Source organism: Lampris incognitus, chromosome 14 (assembly GCF_029633865.1).
Source record: "Lampris incognitus isolate fLamInc1 chromosome 14, fLamInc1.hap2, whole genome shotgun sequence".
In the NCBI taxonomy this organism is placed as follows: domain Eukaryota; kingdom Metazoa; phylum Chordata; class Actinopteri; order Lampriformes; family Lampridae; genus Lampris; species Lampris incognitus.
In genome coordinates, this window is record NC_079224.1 from 49557094 (window position 1) to 49577760 (window position 20667).

General features: G+C 48.6%; 1 protein-coding gene across 1 annotated transcript; it reads right to left on the minus strand.

Annotated features, from left to right (window-relative positions):
* Window positions 1–7867: 7867 nt before the first annotated feature.
* On the minus strand, window positions 7868–19325 carry vcpip1 (valosin containing protein (p97)/p47 complex interacting protein 1). The gene is made up of 3 exons (XM_056293285.1): window positions 16611–19325; window positions 15633–15719; window positions 7868–10245 (listed from the first exon to the last, which is right to left on the minus strand). The coding sequence occupies exons 1-3, from the start codon at window positions 19252–19254 to the stop codon at window positions 9428–9430; spliced, it is 3549 nt and encodes a 1182-aa protein (XP_056149260.1). The 5' UTR covers window positions 19255–19325; the 3' UTR covers window positions 7868–9427.
* Window positions 19326–20667: the final 1342 nt, after the last annotated feature.

Here is a 20667-nt window from a genome sequence, read left to right on the forward strand (position 1 = left end):
AAGTAGCGAACAACAGGTGACTATATGGCTAACGACAGGTTAATACTGACTACGTGGCTAACAACCGGTTAATACTTACTAAGTAGCGAACAACAGGTTAATACTTAGTAAGTAGCGAACAACAGGTTAATACTTAGTAAGTAGCGAACAACAGTGTAATGCTAAGTAGCGAACAACGGGTTAATACTTACTAACGGTCGGCCGCGAGGAGAGACGCTTCGTCAAACCGCCGTCTCGAGCCCCTGGATCAGCTGAGACGCTTCTGTGACAGGTTGGAAGGCTGGATGGTGCGTTCACATGAAGGTTGGATGGTGCGTCGAAATGAAGGCTGGATGGTGCGTTCACATAAAGGTTGGATGGTGCGTTCACATAAAGGTTGGATGGTGCGTTCAAAGACCGTTGCAAATTAGCAATACAGCGGGTTCATGTTCACCGCTTGCTTTGTTCTTTGTTATGCAATTTGAACAGCCCTGTGATGGCCTGGCGGCCTGTCCAGGGTGTCTCCCCACCTGCCGCCCAATGACTGCTGGGATAGGCTCCTGCACACGTATCACGTGGGATGTGATACTGATCATTTTTTCCCTTTTTCTAGTGCGGCAGCAACATACTGCCGTACCAGCAACCCCACGACCCCGGGAGCAAGGACAAGCGGTTTGGATAATGGATGGATGGTGTTGAGCTGTGATCTACAGAGCGGCCTCGATCTGGTAGTCTGGGATCGATTGGTTCTGTCGCCACCCACTACCGAGGGGAAGTCCCGCTACTTTCCTCTCGTCGAGGAGACATCCGTCTTGTCGCTGTAGTGGTTATTTCACTCCTTTTCCAGGTATGTTGTGGACTATAAACAGTTAGTGTGACTTTAGTCACTTGCTAACATGTGAGAAGTGTTCAGAGCTCGTTATTGTGACATTTTGAGCAAATTAGAGCCCAAGTCTGTCGAGCTTCGCCAAGTGTCTGTGTGTGTGTACGCGAGAAAGCGCGCCCCCGCGCTGTAACCGTGCAGCCTGTTGTTTTGCCGCGTGCAGACGCCATGTTGTGCTGCACTGTGGTGTCACATGCTGTAATATAGTGTGGCGGCTTCAGGGAGCAGCCGGGACGCGAACCCGTACCTCTTGCACCGCGGGCGACAACGTTAACCAGTCGACTAAAGGGTCCGACCCGTTAGCCAAGGGCCAACGTGTCTACTTATCCGTGCACGTTACACTACCCCCCTCTCCCTCCCTCGGGATTCCCCGCGAATCGTCAAAGCCAGGATGCGAACCCGGGGCTCCCACTCCGCAAGCGACAACGTTAACCAGTCGACTAAAGCAGTGGTTCTCAACCTTTTTGGGGTCCTGGACCCCCTGCGTATTTTTGATCTACCCTGAGGACCCCTCCACCTGATCTTGGGGGAGGGGGGTTGCAATTTGTAGAAACAGTAGAAACTGCATTTGAAATTGCATTATAGCATTTATTCACTCTTTGGGGCAAAAATAAGAGCTTTCAGTTGTAACTTAGATATAGTTAACAAAACAGAATTCTTATGCAGTAACTTTCAGATATATGTAACAACAGAATTTTTATGCAGTAACTTTTAACAATGCAAACGGGAGCGAGATCTCTTCTTAAACAGATGTAATTAGAGAAAAAAGTCCTGTGACCCTTTATAGTTTAGGTAGATAAAGGTCTCAGTCACATTTGAATAAAATAATCCTATTTCTATAAATGTCATAGGATCTTTTTTTAAAAGATATTTTATTTTCACGGACCCCTTGCAATTACACCACGGACCACTAGGGGTCCGCGGACCCCCGGTTGAGAAACACTGGACTAAAGGGCTTATTCATCCGTGATCGTTAAATTGCCCCCTTCCTTCGGGAATCGCCACAGCCAGGACGCGAACCCGTGTCTCATCGCTGACCGCTCGACTACAGGGTCCGACCCGCTAGCCAAGGGCTACCGAGCCGATTCATCCGTGATCGTTACAATATTTTGCGTTGTTATTCGTGTAACCGGTTATGTTCTTGCCCGGTGCGGGATTCGATACGGGGTGTACTGCACCACAAGGCGACGTCACTAACCGCTCGGCTAAAGGGTCAGACCCGTTAGCTAGCTAGGGGCTAACGGGTCTTATTAGTAGTTTACAGTCGTGTAACGTGTTTGACGCACTTTAATGAGTTTTGGTGAATTTTACGAGTTACTGAGCTTCGGCTGTTTTTGGTAAAATCCGGTGTGTACTCGGAGACGGACTGGGCTGGAACAACACTTTAACCCAACAACAAACTTACAGACAGCAGGTGCAGGCCGCAGGGAAGGCTAGCAACGGGACGTGGCGCATCCGGCGACCAAGAGTCCGTGTGTGTGAGTGTCTCTGTGAGACGATCCGACGTGGAGCCCGGCAACCAAGGGGAATACAAACTTGGGGGAGCCAATCAGGGAGAGGGGCTGCAGGTGTGCAGGACGGCAGGGAACGGACAGCCAATGGGAGAAAGGGGAACAGGTGCGTGAAGCCGGGCAATCAGGGTCACGCAGGCAAGCGGGGACAGGTGAACCGAAACACTAACCGGGGGGTGGGGACGGGGGAGCCCCGACGACCCAGATCACACACCCATGACAAGTGGTGCGCAAACTCCGACTACTCGGCGCACCACAGCCGTACACCGGGGGGGGGGGGCAGTAATGGTGCAGACCCACAAATACATGCAGCAAGTGTAGCGTGGTCTCTGCGTTGTGTAGTTTGTTGGTGTGACTGAGACGCTATGACGACCAGGTAGATGATATCCTATTTATTGCCATCAGGAGCCTGTATGAAACCGGTACACAGCAGTGAATATACAGGTCTCCTTCCGCATACAGTGCCCACAGCCGTCTCCTTCAAAGTCCAGCGCGAAAGGGCGACAAAACTGCATACGCTCACTGTGACACTGAATTATTTTTTCATTCCAAGTTCTTTTTGTTAACATAAATGATACAAAACCCATATAAAATGGTGTACAAAATAGCTTGCAATTCTCCTTTAAAATAAAGAAATAACATAAAATTAAAATAACAACCCCCCCACACCTGTATGAAAACAGTACACAGCAGTGAATATACAGGTCTCCTTCCGCATACAGTACCCACAGCCTGCAATTGATTCACCAACAACGCTATTTTCAGTACATGAGTGGGCAACAGCACCCTCTAGTGGACATCCTACCAACGCACTCCCACACTAGAACGACATGTGCAGTTACCATCACATTTTCCACACTAAATCCACGTAAATGAACAGAATAGTTGAGAATTGCAACACAAAACACAAACTAGTTAACGGTTAATACCACTACCGTCGATGGCAAATGAGAAACAGTATTTACAGGGTAATTTACCAAAACTCTTAACAGCACATAGAATGCACACCGTCCCTTTCAAAGTCCAGAGCTAAAGGGAAGGCACCAGGCGTGAACGAAGAGCTTCCGCCACAACGGAAGAGTCCATTATATAATAGCTTATTCATAACGCCAAATATCAGCTTTGAAATGTTATGACCGGATTCTATCAACTTTATAATGACTTCTGAAATGTACTTTGACCATTAGATGTGTACTAGTGCGTTGTAAGAAGTTAATATTGTAGGGAATTCGGGGGGCAGTCTGGGAGACCGTCGCCATGGCCGGGATGCGAACCTGTGTCTCCCGCTCCGCAAGCGACAACGTTAACCAGTCGACTAAAGGTTCCGACCCATTAGTCAAGGACCAACGTGTCTACTTATCCATGCACGTTACACTACCCCCCTCCTTCGGGAAGCGCGTCCCCGCGCTTAAGCATATCAGCTCCTTCACGCCTCAGGGCGCCTACGCTTCCGATGGCCTTACGGTCGCTCCATCCCACTTCTGACACAAATGTAGCGAATTCGGGGGGCAGTCTGGGAGACCGTCGCCATGGCCGGGACGCTCTGAGCCCTTTCTTGTTTGTAACGGTGATGGGCAGGTTGACAGACAAGATCAGGCAGGAGTCTCCATGGACGATTATGTTCACGGATGACATTGTGATCTATAACAAGAGTAGGGTGCAGGTTGAGGCGAGCTGGGAGAGGTGGAGGTATGCACTGGAGAGAAGAGAAAATGAAAGTCAGTTGGAGCAAGATGGAGTACCTATGTGTGAATGAGAGGGAGGACAGTGGAATGGTCAGGATGCAAGGAGTAGAGGTGACGAAGGCATATGAGTTTGAATACTCGGGGTCAACTGTCCAAAGTAACGGGGAGTGCAGTAGACAGGTGAAGAAGAGAGTGCAGGCAGGGTGGAGTTGGTGGAGAAGAGTGTCAGGAGTGATTTGCGACAGAAGGGTACCAGCAAGAATGAAAGGGAAGGTTGTTGGGAGTGATGAAGAAGGACAGGATTAGGAACGATTATATTAGAGGGACAGCTCAGGTTGGACGGTTTGGAGACAAAGCAAGAGAGGCAAGACTGAGATGGTTTGGACATGTGTGGAGGAGAGATGCTGGGTATATTGGGAAAAGGATAGTGAATATGGAGCTGCCAGGAAAGAGGAAAAGAGGAAGGCCAAAGAGGAGGTTTATGGATGTGGTGAGGGAGGACATGCAGGTGGCTGGTGTGACAGAGGAAGATGCAGAAGACAGGAAGAGATGGAGACGGATGATCCGCTGTGGCGACCCCTAACGGGAGCAGCCGAAAGTAGTAGTAGTAGTAGTAGTAGTAGTAGTAGCAGGAGGAGGAGGAGGAGTAGGAGTAGGAGTAGTAGTATTAGTAGTAGTAGTAGTAGTGGTCATAATCCTAGTCTAAGTTGTGGCTCCATCAGTAACAGACATGGGGCATGAGGTCTTGGTTAAGAAAACAGGGCTTTACTCGTGGACAGATCAACCCATGAGAACTGGGTTGGAAGAGAAAATACAATAAATAAAAATACAATAAACGAAATGCATGTATGTGTCTTGTTTTCACAATTCTTAATTTCCTATAGCTATACAACAGGTAGCATGTTAGCTAGCTAGCACATACATAGCCTTGTATAGTAACCGGAGAAATAAACTTCACTCAAACATACCTCGTAGGCTGCTTGTTACTACAGGGGCTAAAATCGTCTTCCTGTCCTCCTTCCTTTAGGCTTCTACACCATGCACACACAGCGCTTGAGCCTGGCGATAGCTTTCACCATTCTTGACCAGTCAGAGAGCTTGTGTAGACAATCTAACACTGACCTTACTACCTTTGCTTGGGTGTCATGAACCTGGGCCTTCTTGAGCTCTGGGTCACTGCTTGCGATTTCTCCCACCTTGACTACTCTGCTTGGTAGTTCTTTCTGCCAAAGAAAGGCTGGGCCTGTGAACCAGTTAGAAGCTGCAAGTTGCTCTGCTGTGAGACCTCTTGGGGCGTGATCTGCTGGTTTCTCTTCAGAAGCCACATACTTCCATTGTGCAGACTCTGTGCTTTGCTACGAAGACATGAAATCTTCTGGCTTCATTATTGATGTATCTGAGGACAACCATCGAATCAGTCCAGAAGAATTCATGTAGACAAGCTACTTCCAGTTCTTTCTTCAACATGTCACTGGTGCGGACAGCCACCACTGCTGCTGAACATTGAACATTACTGGTTCAGGTGCAGGAAGATGACTCGCAATGATGGACTCTGCGAATGCTCTAACGAGAGCTGTTGTGCTTTCTTCATGCTTTGGCTGTGTCACAGCGTGTGGTGGAGAGTGGTGCTGTAACAGGCTACTTTATGCTTGACTTTCTCATGCTTGACTACCTCCTTCAGAGAGACATTGTCATGTTCATGGAGCAGCTTGTTTATTTCTTCGTCTGAGCACTCACTTTGCTGATATACTTGCTGTCGTGCCTTGGCAGCCTTTAGCTTCTTAATCGTCTCCAGTTGCTCTAGTTGTCTGCGTTTGCCCTCTTGTTTGGCTCGTAAATGTGCGGCTTCAGCTTCGAGTCTTTAAAGATCTTCTTCATGATGTTCTTGCTCTAGCAGTACTTCTAAAGTGGCTTCATTGGCAGCAACTTCAGCATACATTGTTTCAAGAATGAGCAGAGGACTTGGTGCGGTGAAAGTTGCTTAGAGAGTGGGCAGACGACTTGGTGCGGTGAGAGTTGATGCTTAGTTTTTCTGAGGCTACAGACTTGATTTCCAGCGCTGTCTCTTCCTCACCTTGTTCTTCATCCCTTTGATCTTCACCCTTTCTTGTGTTTAGACGACCTCTTGCAGTCTCGATGACCCTTTTTGTTACTGCTTCACGTGTCTACTCTGCGGCGTGTGTCATTGTCGGGAATGTCGATGTGCCTTAATTCTTCATAAACAACGTTCAAATCGTTTGAGGCGTTGCTTACCTTTGTGATGTGTTTGTGCAGCAGGTCGTTTGAGCATTCTCCAGTCAGCGTTTGGTTGGCGTCTTTAGTGATAGCCTTCCACTTCTTGGAGCTCATACTGAAACAGTGTGCAAGTCTTCTTACTTGCTCATCGTGCAGCTCTTGGCCCTTTTCCGTGAACTTGCGGACTCTGGTCTCTTGTTGGCTCTTGTGAGTTCAGTAGGTAAGAACACCGGCTCTCCCACCGGAGGTCGATGGTTCAAATCCCGTTTGGGATGAGTCCGTGGTTTAGACCCCTGATGCTACACAAGCCAACCCCCTCTCAGATACGCGTCTGCTTAATGAAATGGTAGATACATCCAACAAGAGACTGCTGGATCTGCGTTTCCTCCATATTGATTTATGAATGCTGAAATGGTAATGGTCACATGTCCCTGAAAAACACCACAAAACACATTTCATAATACAGCTTTAGGGATGGGATATGGGACTGATACCAGGTTAAGATGAACTGTCAGGGAGTCCCCGTGTGACCCCCGGCTTGGTCGGGAGTCCTACAGACACAATTGACATTTCGCAAAGTACCGCCCCAGAACGGTGCTTGTCCAATCCTACCTTAGCAACGGTCCGTCAAGCTTTCAAACACACAACAAAATGCTGAAACGGTGTGCCTATGGGATCTGCAGATCGGATACTAGATATGTGAAAAGTTTGGAGGGGGTGTAATTCTCTTCAATTCAATGTGGGCAATAGATTTGGCAGTGTAGCAGACCCCATGGCCAGCTTAATCCATCCAGAATCAACAATAATACCTGTCTGCTCCAAGCTAAGCTTGCTACTAGCTATTATTGATAGCTAATACAGCTAACGTATTGTTACTGTTACTTTCACCCACACAATGCGCTGATTTCTTCCTTCATGTTTTGGTGTTTTCCGGCTGCTTCAAGCCGGAGGTAACACGGGGATTCGAACCGGTGATCTCCGTGTTGGTAAGCACCGGAATATACCGCAATGTCCCTGCAAAACTGATTTTATCGCCATTACTTTTCCCCACTGACCCCAAACTAACGGTGTAAATCTGCGCTGTTCAAGTGGTGGATGTGACGTTACTTGATATGGGCCGATACTTTCAGCCGCACTTAGAATCGGCGGTGAAGAAGTGGTACCGGTGCATCCATGAAAGAGTCACAAACATGAAATCTGTGAAGTACACCCTGCACGTGTCAGAAAAATAACCAGCATGCTTGAAATGGGGGGGAATGACCTCTGATAATGTAACCAAGGGGCACGGGTTTGATTATCTACAAGGCGAAGGTGGTGCTGTATAGAGAACACGTTGAAAGAAAATGATGGTCACGTTGCTGGCCAGTCCTACCCCACCTTTCTGGGAGCCGCCCAACACATCGGGTGTCGTCTGCTGTCCATCACTAAGCAATGTAAGCAGTTTGAAAATCAGTGCCTTGGTTAAAGGCTGTGCTGCCCTGGAGATTCAAACTAGGGATGCTGGGTGAAAAGCATCTGGTGAGTTGTGCGGAGGGAAGAGGTGCACAGAACACAACATCCACAGAAGGTACAGGAAGCTGATTTATTGTTGGTCTGAAAACTCATCACACATGCAAACAGCAATGTTGAAGCCGTGGGATCATTCATGTTTTATTAGCAAACTAAACCCAAACAAAACAAACATGACAGAACTGAACAAAGAGTGCGTCTGTACAGGTCAAAGGTCAGAATATCCTACAATATATACTATTATTGTACACCTGGATTACAACAGACGACATTAGATGAGCAGTCACAATGATCAGTGCTGTGTGGTTGCATTTCTCCTTTCAATTTGTTCTTCTTCTCCTCTGACAGACCAAGTGACGACGAAGACGACTGGATGAAGGGCCAGCTGATCCGGTTCTGATCTGTTAACAGTCCGCTTGTCGCAAAGTGCCAAGTCTTAGACTTTGTTTCATGGACAAAGAAACAAAACTGAGTTTTAAAAGAAAAAAAAAGTGATTCACATTAAGAGACTAGTCTGGAAAGAACCACTGCTGGTTTTTCCAGACCCCATCCTGAAGCCAGGCACACCTCCTAGAGGAAGTAACTAAAGATGAATGAATTTGAAGTTTGGAGCACTGACAACAGCGGCGTTTAACACCCTCCCTTTCCACCGTGGACAGCCCCAACATACAGATGTGTACACTGACTCGGGCGGGGCCGTACTTTTCTATAGTCGTTGAATCCATTCGTTAAACTCATCAAACTCTACTTTTACAGGCAGCGAGAGCTTATGTGTCATGACTGCACAGCACTTCACACCACTGGGTTTGGCCTTCGGGATGTCAAATTCAGATTTTCTTCACCAAACAACCAGAAAATTACACAAACCCAAACCTGGATGTTTTTTGTGGCGACCACGTGTCTGTAGACTGAGCGACATGGCAGGTGGTTAGACTAGAGGTCATTAAGAGGAACTGCTCTGAGAGGAGGCCTGTCTGTCAGATTTACTTCATATCATCATATTAATAACATGTAATTAGAATAATTTCACTCATTTCTTCTTTGGCCACGTGATAGCTGTTCTAGGAGCCTATTCATGACATATGAAGCACACTTCAAACTTCAAAGCTTTAATGGATCTTCTCCCAGAAATAAAAACCACTCGTCTCCTTGCCTACACGTGTTCAGCAGCAGTACACAGATCGTGCGCAATTTTGTCAATATTCTCATTTTTCAAACCAAACTATAACAAAGTAAGGGATATTAGAAGACTACTCTGAGTAGTAACACTCATCAGGTGATTTCTTCTTTCAAGGTCAAAGGTCAAGCAGTCAAACAACCCGAGCAGCTCTCTCCCTGCAGTCATCAGCCAGTATGTTGCTGAAGCAGAACATGTGATGAAGGAGCATTTGATTACAAGGCTTGTGCACTTTGTCAAAGCAGGTTTGCAGAATGTTACGGGGGGTACAGGAACCTCCTTCCTGTTTCCACTTTCAAACTGAGAGCAGAACTTCTACCACACAGACTCACCCTCAGTGGAGTGGTTCAGTATAGAGTCAAGAGTGAGATACCCCCCCCCGTCATGCAGTCAAGACACCAAAGACGCCATGAAGACCAAATGGTTTGAAGAGAACCTGCAGCAAGGATCAAGAGTAGTCCATGGGCTCCGTGGAGCCACTTTGCCCTGCCTCCTGACTCTCCATCTCCTCTGGCTCCTCAGAGCTCCTCTTGCCCTCCTCTCTGCTCCCTGCGGTGAAGGGGGGCACACCTGGGGCGGATTCGTCCATAGATGAAGGCTCTTGGCGGTCAATGGTAGAGGAGGACTGGGCTCCGTCCATCTTAACCCCGCCTGTCCGCTCCCCGGACACCCTGCTCCCCGCTGTGCCCTGCTGCTCCCTAAGGTGGCGCTCCATGGAGGCCTGGATGGAGGAAACCATCTCCTGCAGCTTCCTCCTCTGACGCTCTGTCACGCCAGGATCTAGGTGCTGCCCGTCCTTGGTGGTGATGAAGCCTGGCGCCATGCGCACCAGCTCCCTTCCTGCATCTTCAGGGACATCTGACAGGTCAGGGGGAACGAGGGACACGCTGGCGCTCAGGTCAACCCCACTGCTGTGCTGCCGCGTGATTGGCCGGTGTTCAGGAGGAGAAGAGCCTCCTGCACTGCCAAGGGAGTGACCTTTGCCTTGGAAGGCGGTTACACTCTGGAGCTGCTCCTTTTTCCGGACTACACCCCCGCTCCCCAGCCGGAGCCCACCAGGGGAGAGGCTCCCCTCGCGACTCCCCCTGCTGGCCGCCTCTGCACGCAGCTGCATCAGCGCCTCCCTCACCAGCTCCTCCACATCAGGGCCAACTGGGAAGTGTCCTGCTGCGTCGACACACAGCTCCAGGCGCTGCTCAGCGGCGTTGAACACAAATGTTTTCCCCATAAGGTGAGGGAGGGTGCAGTGCTTTCCATCCATCAGCCCTGGGGGGAGGGTTCAACCACATGTTAGAACTAAAGACTTTAAAGTAGGAAAAGTCAGTACATTTACATGATGTTAGAAAAAGCGGATTTACTGTGTTAGTACGACTAAAACTAGACCTTTAAAATACATGTAAACATGCTAGTCTGACTGAAACCCTATTAAATCGAAATTGTTGACTAACACACCTAGATGATGCGGTTGGGGGTCGATTTACTCTGGCATGTATATACGCTTCAATTGGCCTCGAACTGACCTAGGCGTTCTGCGCATGATCCATAGTTCCCACGGTCCAATAGCAACCAGCTGAAAGGGGGCATATCGCGACCTACCGTACCGGGGTCGGACATACTTCCGTCAATAAATCGATGCTCCCCCGGTTCTTGTGTACTGGGACGACAGTAGTCCAATTACTTGGCCTAATCGAGCTGTAACCATGGCTCGACTTAACTGTGCATGTAAACGCAGTCAGTGTCGCGCACTCTGGCTCCATATGCATTTCTCTTTTATGAGTTCTCTTTTATTTCGATGACGTTTCAGCCCTCAGGCCTTCCTCAGGATCAACAATAACAGTAGGACACAGGCACGGGTATGTTACGCAGGCCACACCCTAGTGACACCTCTGAGGATGATGAGACAGTCATGTTGAACCATGAGGGTGAGAAAACCAATCAAGAGGCCTTCAGCAAATCAAAACTCCTAACAAACAGTGACAGGAGCTACAGCCAATCAAATCACTGCATACAAAGTGACGAGAGCCATTATGTCCAACACTACATATAGAGGTTTAAATGACAAATTTTTGGTTAAGTATATTCAAAAATGTTGAAAATACATTTGTTTGAATAGATTTCTAATAGATGTACAGAAAAAGTTAAACCTCAGCCCGAGACGAACATCATAAACAACTTAGTCTAAATATCCAGTCAACAGAGGTACATTTCAGAAAACACTTCAAGTCACAGGGCCCAGACACAACAAACCGACTAGTGGCGACAAAGGCCGACTGTTGTGTCGCCTCACGTCACCTGCCGTCTGGGCCAAAAAGTAGCACTTGAACACACTGCAAAGACTACAGCCGAACTAGCATGTACATTCTGCACTGATTCACTAAGCTTAACAGCCAATCAGAGCAATCTCTCTCACCGATGGGCTCCGCCCATTCAACATGCTGAATTGGCCAAAAAGCTGCCGACAGGTGTCTGACTAGTGCCGACGGTGTAGGACACCGCAAAAACTAGGGCCACAGACGCTCACAGACGGCCCGACATTGGCCGGCCTGGTGTGCCTGGGCCCATAGTCTATATTCAGTCCAAGAGATGATGGAGTTCTCACACGGTGGATCCAATAGTGTTCCCTCCTGTACAGTAAAACGTCCAAGTTACCTCCTCTTGGGGGAGTGACACCTTCCCAATACCACTATATCTTAGAGAGGAAACGGGATGACTAAATTCAACAACATGTGCTGCTACTGGATAATTCATGTTTTTGCATCTTGTCGTGCTTCTGTGTTCAGCAATACGAGATTTCAGTGTTCTACTCGTCTTTCTAACATGTCACTGACCGCAAGGGCCAGCGACAAGATAAATGACCGACTTAGTGTGACAGGAAACACCTGCTTTTATAGGGCTCGCTTTACCTGTGTGCGAATGTTTAAAACTCTTACAACACCAAGTCACCGGCGGCCATTTGGGGTCGAGTATGACCGTCCTCCCCCTGGGTTCCTCTGGGTCGTCAGGTGGGTGTAGAGGCCAATCCTGGAGCCACATAATAGGAGGACGCCTGTGCATGACAGCTTTTTACGTGGAGTGGCTGATGCTCCTGCAGCTACCACACGATCCTTGGCAGGGGGTGGCCAGAGTCCAATGACTTGGAGAACCAAGATGATCGGGGACCGCCCTCTGTTGCGGCCTTCATCCGCCTTAACTGCCGTTGTGGCCTGGAGACATCTTCCACCAGTTCTGCCGTTGAGGTCTTTGTCGGACTGCGCTTCATCTGGAACCCCCCCTTGACCTATCCACCTTGGGTGACCCCACCAGGAGCCAAGCTCCGGACGGCATGGCTCTTGGGATCCTTAGTACATGCAAGCTTCTCCACCACGACAAGGTGGAGTTCCAGGAGAGGACAACAGTAAGTATAATTACACTGACTACAACCAGCACAGCAGCAGTTGCCATCAGGGATGGGTGCTCAGTGGCTTGGTCTAGTACTGATTAAGGAGGTAAATGCAATGCCCCTTTTACACTACATGGTACCGGCTCAACTCGACTCGACTCGACTCACTTCTGTGTCATTTTCCATCACTGCAACAGTACCCCCTCAGTGTAGCTGGTCTGCATTGATTCTGGTACCTGTTCCAGGTTTTTTTGGAACCTCGACAAAGGTGCTACCAGAAAAGTGGTAACAGTTACCAAAATGCCGGTACTTTCCAGTAATGGAAAACAAAAAAAGGGTGAGCCGAGTTGAGTCAAGTCGAGTTGAGCCGGTACCATGTAGTGGAAAAGGGGCATAAGTGTACCAGGTGGTCTCTCAGGTCTTATATACCATTAGAGGTCATATAATCTCTTACATAACATTAGAAGGCGCTCTTTGAATACATCATTGAGTGGACAATCAGATTCAAGTATATGCCAATGTTTTGTTATGATTCTTTTGATCTGTTCTGAATACTCTTGTAAACATGACACAGTCATCTGATTTCACTGTAGGCTTATTTTTCAAGCGGTCAGACCTAGATCTTTCTTTTATTTTCGTGGCAGCATCATTTAGGGCAGATTTCTTATATCCTCTTTGTTGAAAGTTGTTTTTCATTTCACTCATGTTCCTGTCAAGATCACCAGTTTTCTGACAAATTCATTTTAGTCTGGGAACCTGAGTAAAAGGAGACTATTTTCAACGGTAAGGGATGATCAGAGTCTGCCCTTAGTTAAGTACTTCTAGCATCTGGTTTTCTGAACAGATCTGTCTACAAGTAATCATTCTCGAATGATCCATAAGTCTAGAAAACTGATGTGTTTGTAGTAATAATCCACAGTAAAGGACAGACATTCAGAACATGAGTTGAGGTATGTAAAAAAAGACTCCACCTGTGTCTTGGACCCTTTCCATAAACCAGACACATCATCCAAGTACCTCTTCCATAAAACTATGTTCTCCTTAAAGCCACGACTACAGTAAATAAACCTGTCTTCAAACAAGCAGTGTAGTGGTCTATTCTGTTGCCTACCAACACAGGGATCGCCGGTTCAAATCCCTGTGTTACCTTCTGTTTGGTCGGGCGTCCCTACAGACACAATTAGCCATGACTGCGGGTGGGAAGCTGGATGTGAGTAATGTGTCCTGGTCGCTGGACTAGCGCCTCCTCTGGTTGACTGGGGTGCCTGTTAAGGGGGGGAGGGGGAACTGGGGGGAATAGCGTGATCCTCCCACGTGATACGTCCCCCTGGTGAAATTCCTCACTGTCAGGTGAAAAGAAGGAGCTGGTGACTCCACATGTATCGGAGGAAGCATGTGGTAGTCTGCAGCCCTCCCCAGATCAGCAGAGGGGGTGGAGCAGCGACCGGGACGGCTCGGAAGAGTGGGGTAATTGGCATTTCCCCCTCCCCCCTGAACAGGTGCCCCGACCTACCAGAGGAGGCGCTAGTGCAGCGACCAGGACACATACCCACATCCGGCTTCCCACCCGCAGACACGGCCAATTGTGTCTGTAGGGACGCCCGACCAAGCAGCAGGAAACACGGGGATTTGATACGATGATCCCCGTGTTGGAAGGCAACAGAATAGACCGCCACACCACCCGGACGCCCCTCAAAACCCAATTCTATCGGAAGTCCCTAAAAAAAACTGTCCTTGAGTTGTCCAACTTGATTTTAAAACACAACTATTGGTTATTCCAAGTTACCTTTTTAAATGTTTTAAAGTCGACTTAGCCAACTCCAAAAGACAGTTCACTTCATTTACTTCCTCCTCCATCAGTACCAGACCGAGCCAGTGTAGTCACTGTCCCTGACGCCCCCTGCTGCTGTGCTGGTTGTAGTCAGTATAATTACGTATACTGACTGTTGTAAGAGTTTTAAACATCCGCACACAGGTAAAGCGAGCCCTATAAAAGCAGGTGTTTCCTGTCACACTAAGTCGGTCATTTATCTTGTCGCTGGCCCTTGCGGTCAGTGACATGTTAGAAAGACGAGTAGAACACTGAAATCTCGTATTGCTGAACACAGAAGCACGACAAGATGCAAAAACATGAATTATCCAGTAGCAGCACATGTTGTTGAATTTAGTCATCCCGTTTCCTCTCTAAGATATAGTGGTATTGAGAAGGTGTCACTCCCCCAAGAGGAGGTAACTTGGACGTTTTACTGTACAGGAGGGAACACTATTGGATCCACCGTGTGAGAACTCCATCATCTCTTGGACTGAATATAGACTATGGGCCCAGGCACACCAGGCCGGCCAATGCCGGGCCGTCTGTGAGCGTCTGTGGCCCTAGTTTTTGCGGTGTCCTACACCGTCGGCACTAGTCAGACACCTGTCGGCAGCTTTTTGGCCAATTCAGCATGTTGAATGGGCGGAGCCCGTCGGTGAGAGAGATTGCTCTGATTGGCTGTTCAGCTTAGTGAATCAGTGCAGAATGTACATGCTAGTTCGGCTGTAGTCTTTGCGGTGTGTTCAAGTGCTACTTTTTGGCCCAGACGGCAGGTGACGTGAGGCGACACAACAGTCGGCCTTTGTCGCCACTAGTCGGTTTGTTGTGTCTGGGCCCTGTGACTTGAAGTGTTTTCTGAAATGTACCTCTGTTGACTGGATATTTAGACTAAGTTGTTTATGATGTTCGTCTCGGGCTGAGGTTTAACTGTTTCTGTACATCTATTAGAAATCTATTCAAAACAAATGTATTTTCAACATTTTTTAATATACTTAACCAAAAATTTGTCATTTAAACCTCTATATGTAGTGTTGGACATAATGGCTCTCGTCACTTTGTATGCAGTGATTTGATTGGCTGTAGCTCCTGTCACTGTTTGTTAGGAGTTTTGATTTGCTGAAGGCCTCTTGATTGGTTTTCTCACCCTCATGGTGCAACATGACTGTCTCATCATCCTCAGAGGTGTCACTAGGGTGTGGCCTGCATAACATACCCGTGCCTGTGTCCTACTGTTATTGTTGATCCTGAGGAAGGCCTGAGGGCTGAAACGTCATCGAAATAAAAGAGAACTCATAAAAGAGAAATGCATATGGAGCCAGAGTGTGTGACACTTTTTTCCTACTTTCAGATCTACTTCCAGGGATCAGCACCTCACTACAACCCCTACTGGGCATTACTTTCACTTACACGAACTGAAGACTTTTCCATAATGCTCACAAAGGTAAAGTATAAAGAACATACCCATGTCTTTCTTCACAATGTTGTAGAAGACGCCGCCCTGCTGGAACAGGTGAGGCAGTTTCTTTGCGTAGGACCAGACATCTTCACCTGCAGAAGAAGGCAAATATTTCAAAGATTACTGCTCTTCAGGATGAAGACTGAAAGAAAGCTGGGGAGGCAGGATTGAACCCTTCTCAGCAGATGAAATCAGAGGAGATTTTTATAACAACAGCCAGTAACTTCTGTATTTTATCGACTAAATTTAACTTTTACATACTGGATCTAGAGATGTTGAAGTATTTAGGAATGAACTCATGTGATGAGTCTGCAGCATACCAGCAGGAGCTCTCGTGGAGCTGGTCACAAACAAAATGTTGTGAATATCGAATGGTCCTGTTTATTCTGCCTTTTTTTTATCTCAACCTCCTGCAGCATAACAGTCTGCTCAACATAACCCTAACCTTTGACCCCGTTGGCAGATGAAAAACGTACAGTGTACCCCGCTCCCCTTCATGATCCAATACACTAACTGGCTTCCTAGGGACCTGGGTTGAGTATATTGGAATATCTGCAATATAAAACTGGTCTGATCCATCACTGCCAGCTTTCCCAGCTGGTAACCCAGCTAATACATACTGCTTCCTGCCTCTGGTAACCAATCCAAGAGCAGCATGGACATATGCTGAGGGCCTGGATGGTTTACTCTGTCCAATCACATGCTGGGAGATCTGTCCCCACTGGCCCTGTGTTGTGAGTACGAGTGTCTAAAGGGCAGACTTATTGATTCTAATGGATAAGGAGGGTGGAAAAAGCAGCATGAGTGTGCAACATCACCACGAACCAGGCTTAGATCAACAGCTGTGTCCATGCCTATGATGTCACCTCTCTTCTCAGCAACACTACAGCAGTTTAGCAGAGCAGCTAAACTGGTGTGCTTCTTTTTCATTTCACTGAAGAACAGAGGAACAGAGAAGCAAAGAAAATCTGGCAAATGCTTACCCATCAATGCTGCTAAGAGACAGAGGGAGGACATCTCAAGGTCAATGCTATCCTGGAGTTCCCTGTTGCTCATCCTACTGGAGGTCAGGGCGTCGTCACTCTTCATAGTGTGGAGGGATGAATGGGAGCTGGATGCTCGGGGGATGGGGGCCGGGGTCTTTTCTTCAGGGCCCCTCAATATTTCCACAGTTATCCTGTCCCCATGCTGTAGGGCCACAGGCTCATTCTCCTCACCATCCTTGGCAGGGAGGAGCTCTTTGGGGGGGAAGCCATAGCGTATGCACTGCTGTGTTGCTGGAATGGCAAACTGTGTGGTGATGCTTCTCTGGAGCTCTGAGAAGGTAGTGTGAGCCTGCAGGTTGAGCATGGCCTGCCGACCATCACTAGTGGTGACACGGATCTTCTTCTCCTTATTGGACGAGGGGGCGGGAGTTTTGGTAGGTGTGGCCGGAGCAGACGAGGAGAATGTCTCCAAAGATCCACCAGGGGAAGATGGGCGACCCTGACCCTTCTTCTCCTGCTTCAGTCTGTCAGTCCTTCGCTTCTGAGAAACCAAGGCCTGCTCACTGATGCTCTGCTGGAGGGTGCGTTCAGCTCTGCTCATGGTCAGCTCCTCTTTGTGAAGGCTTTTGGCTTTCTGACCAGTCAGGATAATCTTGGTGGGCAGCTGTGGCTCCAGGGCCTGTTGATTCTCCATGGCATCAGTGAGCCTATGGGCGTGAGCTCCATCCACTGACACAGGGTTGTATTCATCTGGGTTCTTCTTTGCTGTGTGACGCAAAATAGTGTTGACAACTTTCTGGACCAGAATCTCACTGCCAAACTCCCCTGGGAAGTGCTTAGTGACCAGCTTCATGGCCACATCATAAACATTGCTGTTTAAGTTAACGTCAGTCTCATACTGGAACCAGTACACAGTTTCCCGCACTACACGCCCGCCCCACTCCAGGGTGATAGGGAAGGCCTCAGGGAGGTTGTCATACTCTTTCCCATCCCAGAAGTGTTTGAAGCCACATCCACACTTCCCGCCCTGGGAGCGGGTGTTGGTTCTGTCCCCATCCAGGTACACCACCGAGCCGTTGCCGTGAACGTGGCGGACAGAGGTCCCATGGCACCAGTTGCAGGTGTTAAGGGAGCTGAGTTTGTAGTCAGGGATGAGGACATCTCTCTGAGGGTCGTAAGAACAAACCACATTGTTGAGTGGGAAGCTGTAGTTCTTGTCAGGTCGAAGTTGTCCATGGGTGGACTTGGCCAAGTTGTAGAGCTTGCCGCCCGGTGCCAGCCATTCACTTGGCACATGGAGCTCAGAGAGCGCACCACAGATCAAACAGCGGTGCAGCCGGTTCTCCATGACAGACTTTTTGGCCGCCTCGGTCACCTCCTCAGGCTGAACCCCAATGACCCCGGTCCGTCTGTAGACATACTGGTGCACATCGGCCACCAGGGAGGGGTGGATGCCATGTTTCTCCATGAAGACCTCCTCCATAGCGTTGACCAGCCTCATGACGTATTTGTCCTGCAGGCTACGGTCACCCCCAATCACACAGCTCCCGTCTGGCTCAAGCTTGATATACTTCCTGATCAGCTCCTGGGGCACTCCCCAGGCCTTGGGGAGGAGCCTGGCCGGCAGCTTGGGGAGCAGTGTGTTCTTGACTCCCACCAGTGGGATATAGTGGTTACGTCCAGAGCTGCTCCAGGCGATGCAGATGGGCTTGTTGAGCTTCCCATCTTTCCCCTTGCACTTTTCCTCTGGCACTAGCCCCGGGAGGAAGGTGGCCGAGTAGTCCCCTGAGCTCCGCATCCCACTGAGGGAGTCTAACAGAACGATGGGCCGGTGGAGGACATTGGCCAGGCCAAAGATGTGGATGTTTCTCAGTCCAAGTGGAACGCCTTCTGGCGGGGTGAATAGGGGGTCACACTCATTGATGATGTCCTCCCACTCAGCAGCGTCAATAAAGTCCTGGAACAGAGCCTTGTAGCGATCCAGGTTTAGTTTGAAGTTTTGTTTTAAATTTTCTCGGAGGGCGTGCCAAAATAATTCCCTTCCTACTAAGGCCCTGGACACAGCATGGACCAGGCAGTGTCCATCTCCATCCACATGAACGGGGATAAGACATTCTCTGTTGTTGTTGGCTTTTTTGATCTCCTCCAAAGTATCATGGAGGTAGATCAGGCTACCAGATCTGTCCTTACCATAACCAACTGTGGACACATGGTCCGGTTCAATTAGAAAGGCCCTGTCTCCCAAAAGATAGCAGTCAAACATCTCACCTTGGTTCATCTCTCTCAGCAGCTTGGCTTTGCCTGTCTGTTTATCCATACCATACCTGGTGAGAACCGGAGAAAGAAGCTTGCAGTGGTAATTGGACAGCCCCATTACTTTCACCAACTCTGTTCCTTTTTTGGGGGCCCCGGTAACACCAAGCAGGGCATTTCTTAGAAGATTATGAAGCACAACATCTGGATCAGTTACCTCTTCGACGTTTAACAGGTTTTTCTGTTCATGCCGCTGACCACACTCTGTACACTCAATGCTGATGGAGCCATAGGCAGGGAAGAAGAGCCTCGCCTGGCATTTAGGGTCTGGGCAAGTACCAGACAATATACGCTTGTCCTTTTTCTTGGAGCTTTGTAGCAACGACATCTCGGGTGATAACGTCCTGCCGTCTGCCAGGCTTACAGAATCATGATAGTTGCGGCCCGGGAGGGCTGTCAAATGCGTTTGGGCCAAGGTACCGTTGGTTATTTGCTAGAATCACAGAGGAACAACACGGAAGCGGTCGGGTTTTTTCCTCCGTCGACTGTCTGTTGCAAAACGTGAAGACGTACGTAATCGTAAACGTAACCCGACGTAAACACGTTGGATTGTCGTACTTGTGGTTTGATTTTCAGCTAATGTTTACTATGTGGACAATGAACTGTGTCACGGAAAACAAGCACACTGCCCTGTAAGCTGTATACATTCTACCTTATCGAAAAGACAGCATGCGTTTCACAGTTTCGACATGTCTTATCGTTACAAAGCGCACGATCGATTTCATTAAGACTACATTTCCCAGAAGACACCGCGGCATGCTGAAGGTATCGTTTTACGGAGAAATTGATTGGGGAGAAGAGGGAGATGGTTTCCTGATTTATAGTCTACTCTTGACGCTCATTGTCTTCATTTAAACTCGATCAATCAGAGTTACATAAATGACAGAAGTTTGTAAAGTGTTGTTTGTGCTTAAAAACACAGCTGCAGCACACCCTGACGTTGACCGCAGTGTCGGCGGCAGCAGGAGGAGGAGGAGGCGGCGGCGGCGGCGGCGGCGGCGGCGGCGGCTAGTGGTGCTAGTCGGCTGGTTCGTTATGCTAGCTGTTTGGTTAGCGAAGCTCCGCAGGACGTGCGACCCTATATTACCGCTACATTACGTATGGTAATCAATGAAACGCCTCGCTTCGAAAACGACCAGCACACCGTTAACGCTAGCGTCATGCTAGCTAGCAGAGGAGCTAAAAGTTAGCATAGTTAATTCTAGATTAGCTTTAAAGTTCTGCCCTTTTTATTTTGCTTAACAACCTCCGGATAGCAGGACGCCAGGCAGCAGGCCAGATTTACGGTGTGCCTGGCTCCACACAGAAACACAGGGAAAAGCGTCGGCACGACATGTCCACATTTAGGCTAGCCAACGCTAGAATAGTGGGCATTAGCGTTACATTGTCTGTGGTTGCTTGGCAACGGAACATTAAAGAGAGTTAATTTCCGGTTGGACATAAAGGTGGTCATCTGAACGCGGATCTACTTTTGAGAAGGTCCAGTTGAGACTGGCGGGTCTGTTCTGGTGTTTTTAGACCTGGCCCTGATGACTGCTTTGTTTCACACAGGCCTCCATCCCTACCAAACACTCCACTGCCCACCAGAGAGGAGAACGTGACGAGTGACAGCATCCTCCCTCCCCAGTCCTGCTGCTGTCTGCTGTGTCACGGAGCCTGGTAATTACACCTGCCAGCAAAAACACTAAAACCACTTGCCCAACATTGTGTAGGTCCCACAGAAAGGTGAATCAGTTCATCT

Bases quoted from the DNA above. Each gene is read 5' to 3' on its own strand.
- vcpip1 (XM_056293285.1), bottom strand. From the start codon at position 19,254: ATGTCGTTGCTACAAAGCTCCAAGAAAAAGGACAAGCGTATATTGTCT. The intron at 15,720-16,610 runs GTAAGCATTTGC...CTTCTTCTGCAG, and splicing joins TCTCTTAGCAGCATTGATGG to GTGAAGATGTCTGGTCCTAC. The intron at 10,246-15,632 runs GTATGTTCTTTA...CCCTCCCCCCAG, and splicing joins CATTGTGAAGAAAGACATGG to GGCTGATGGATGGAAAGCAC.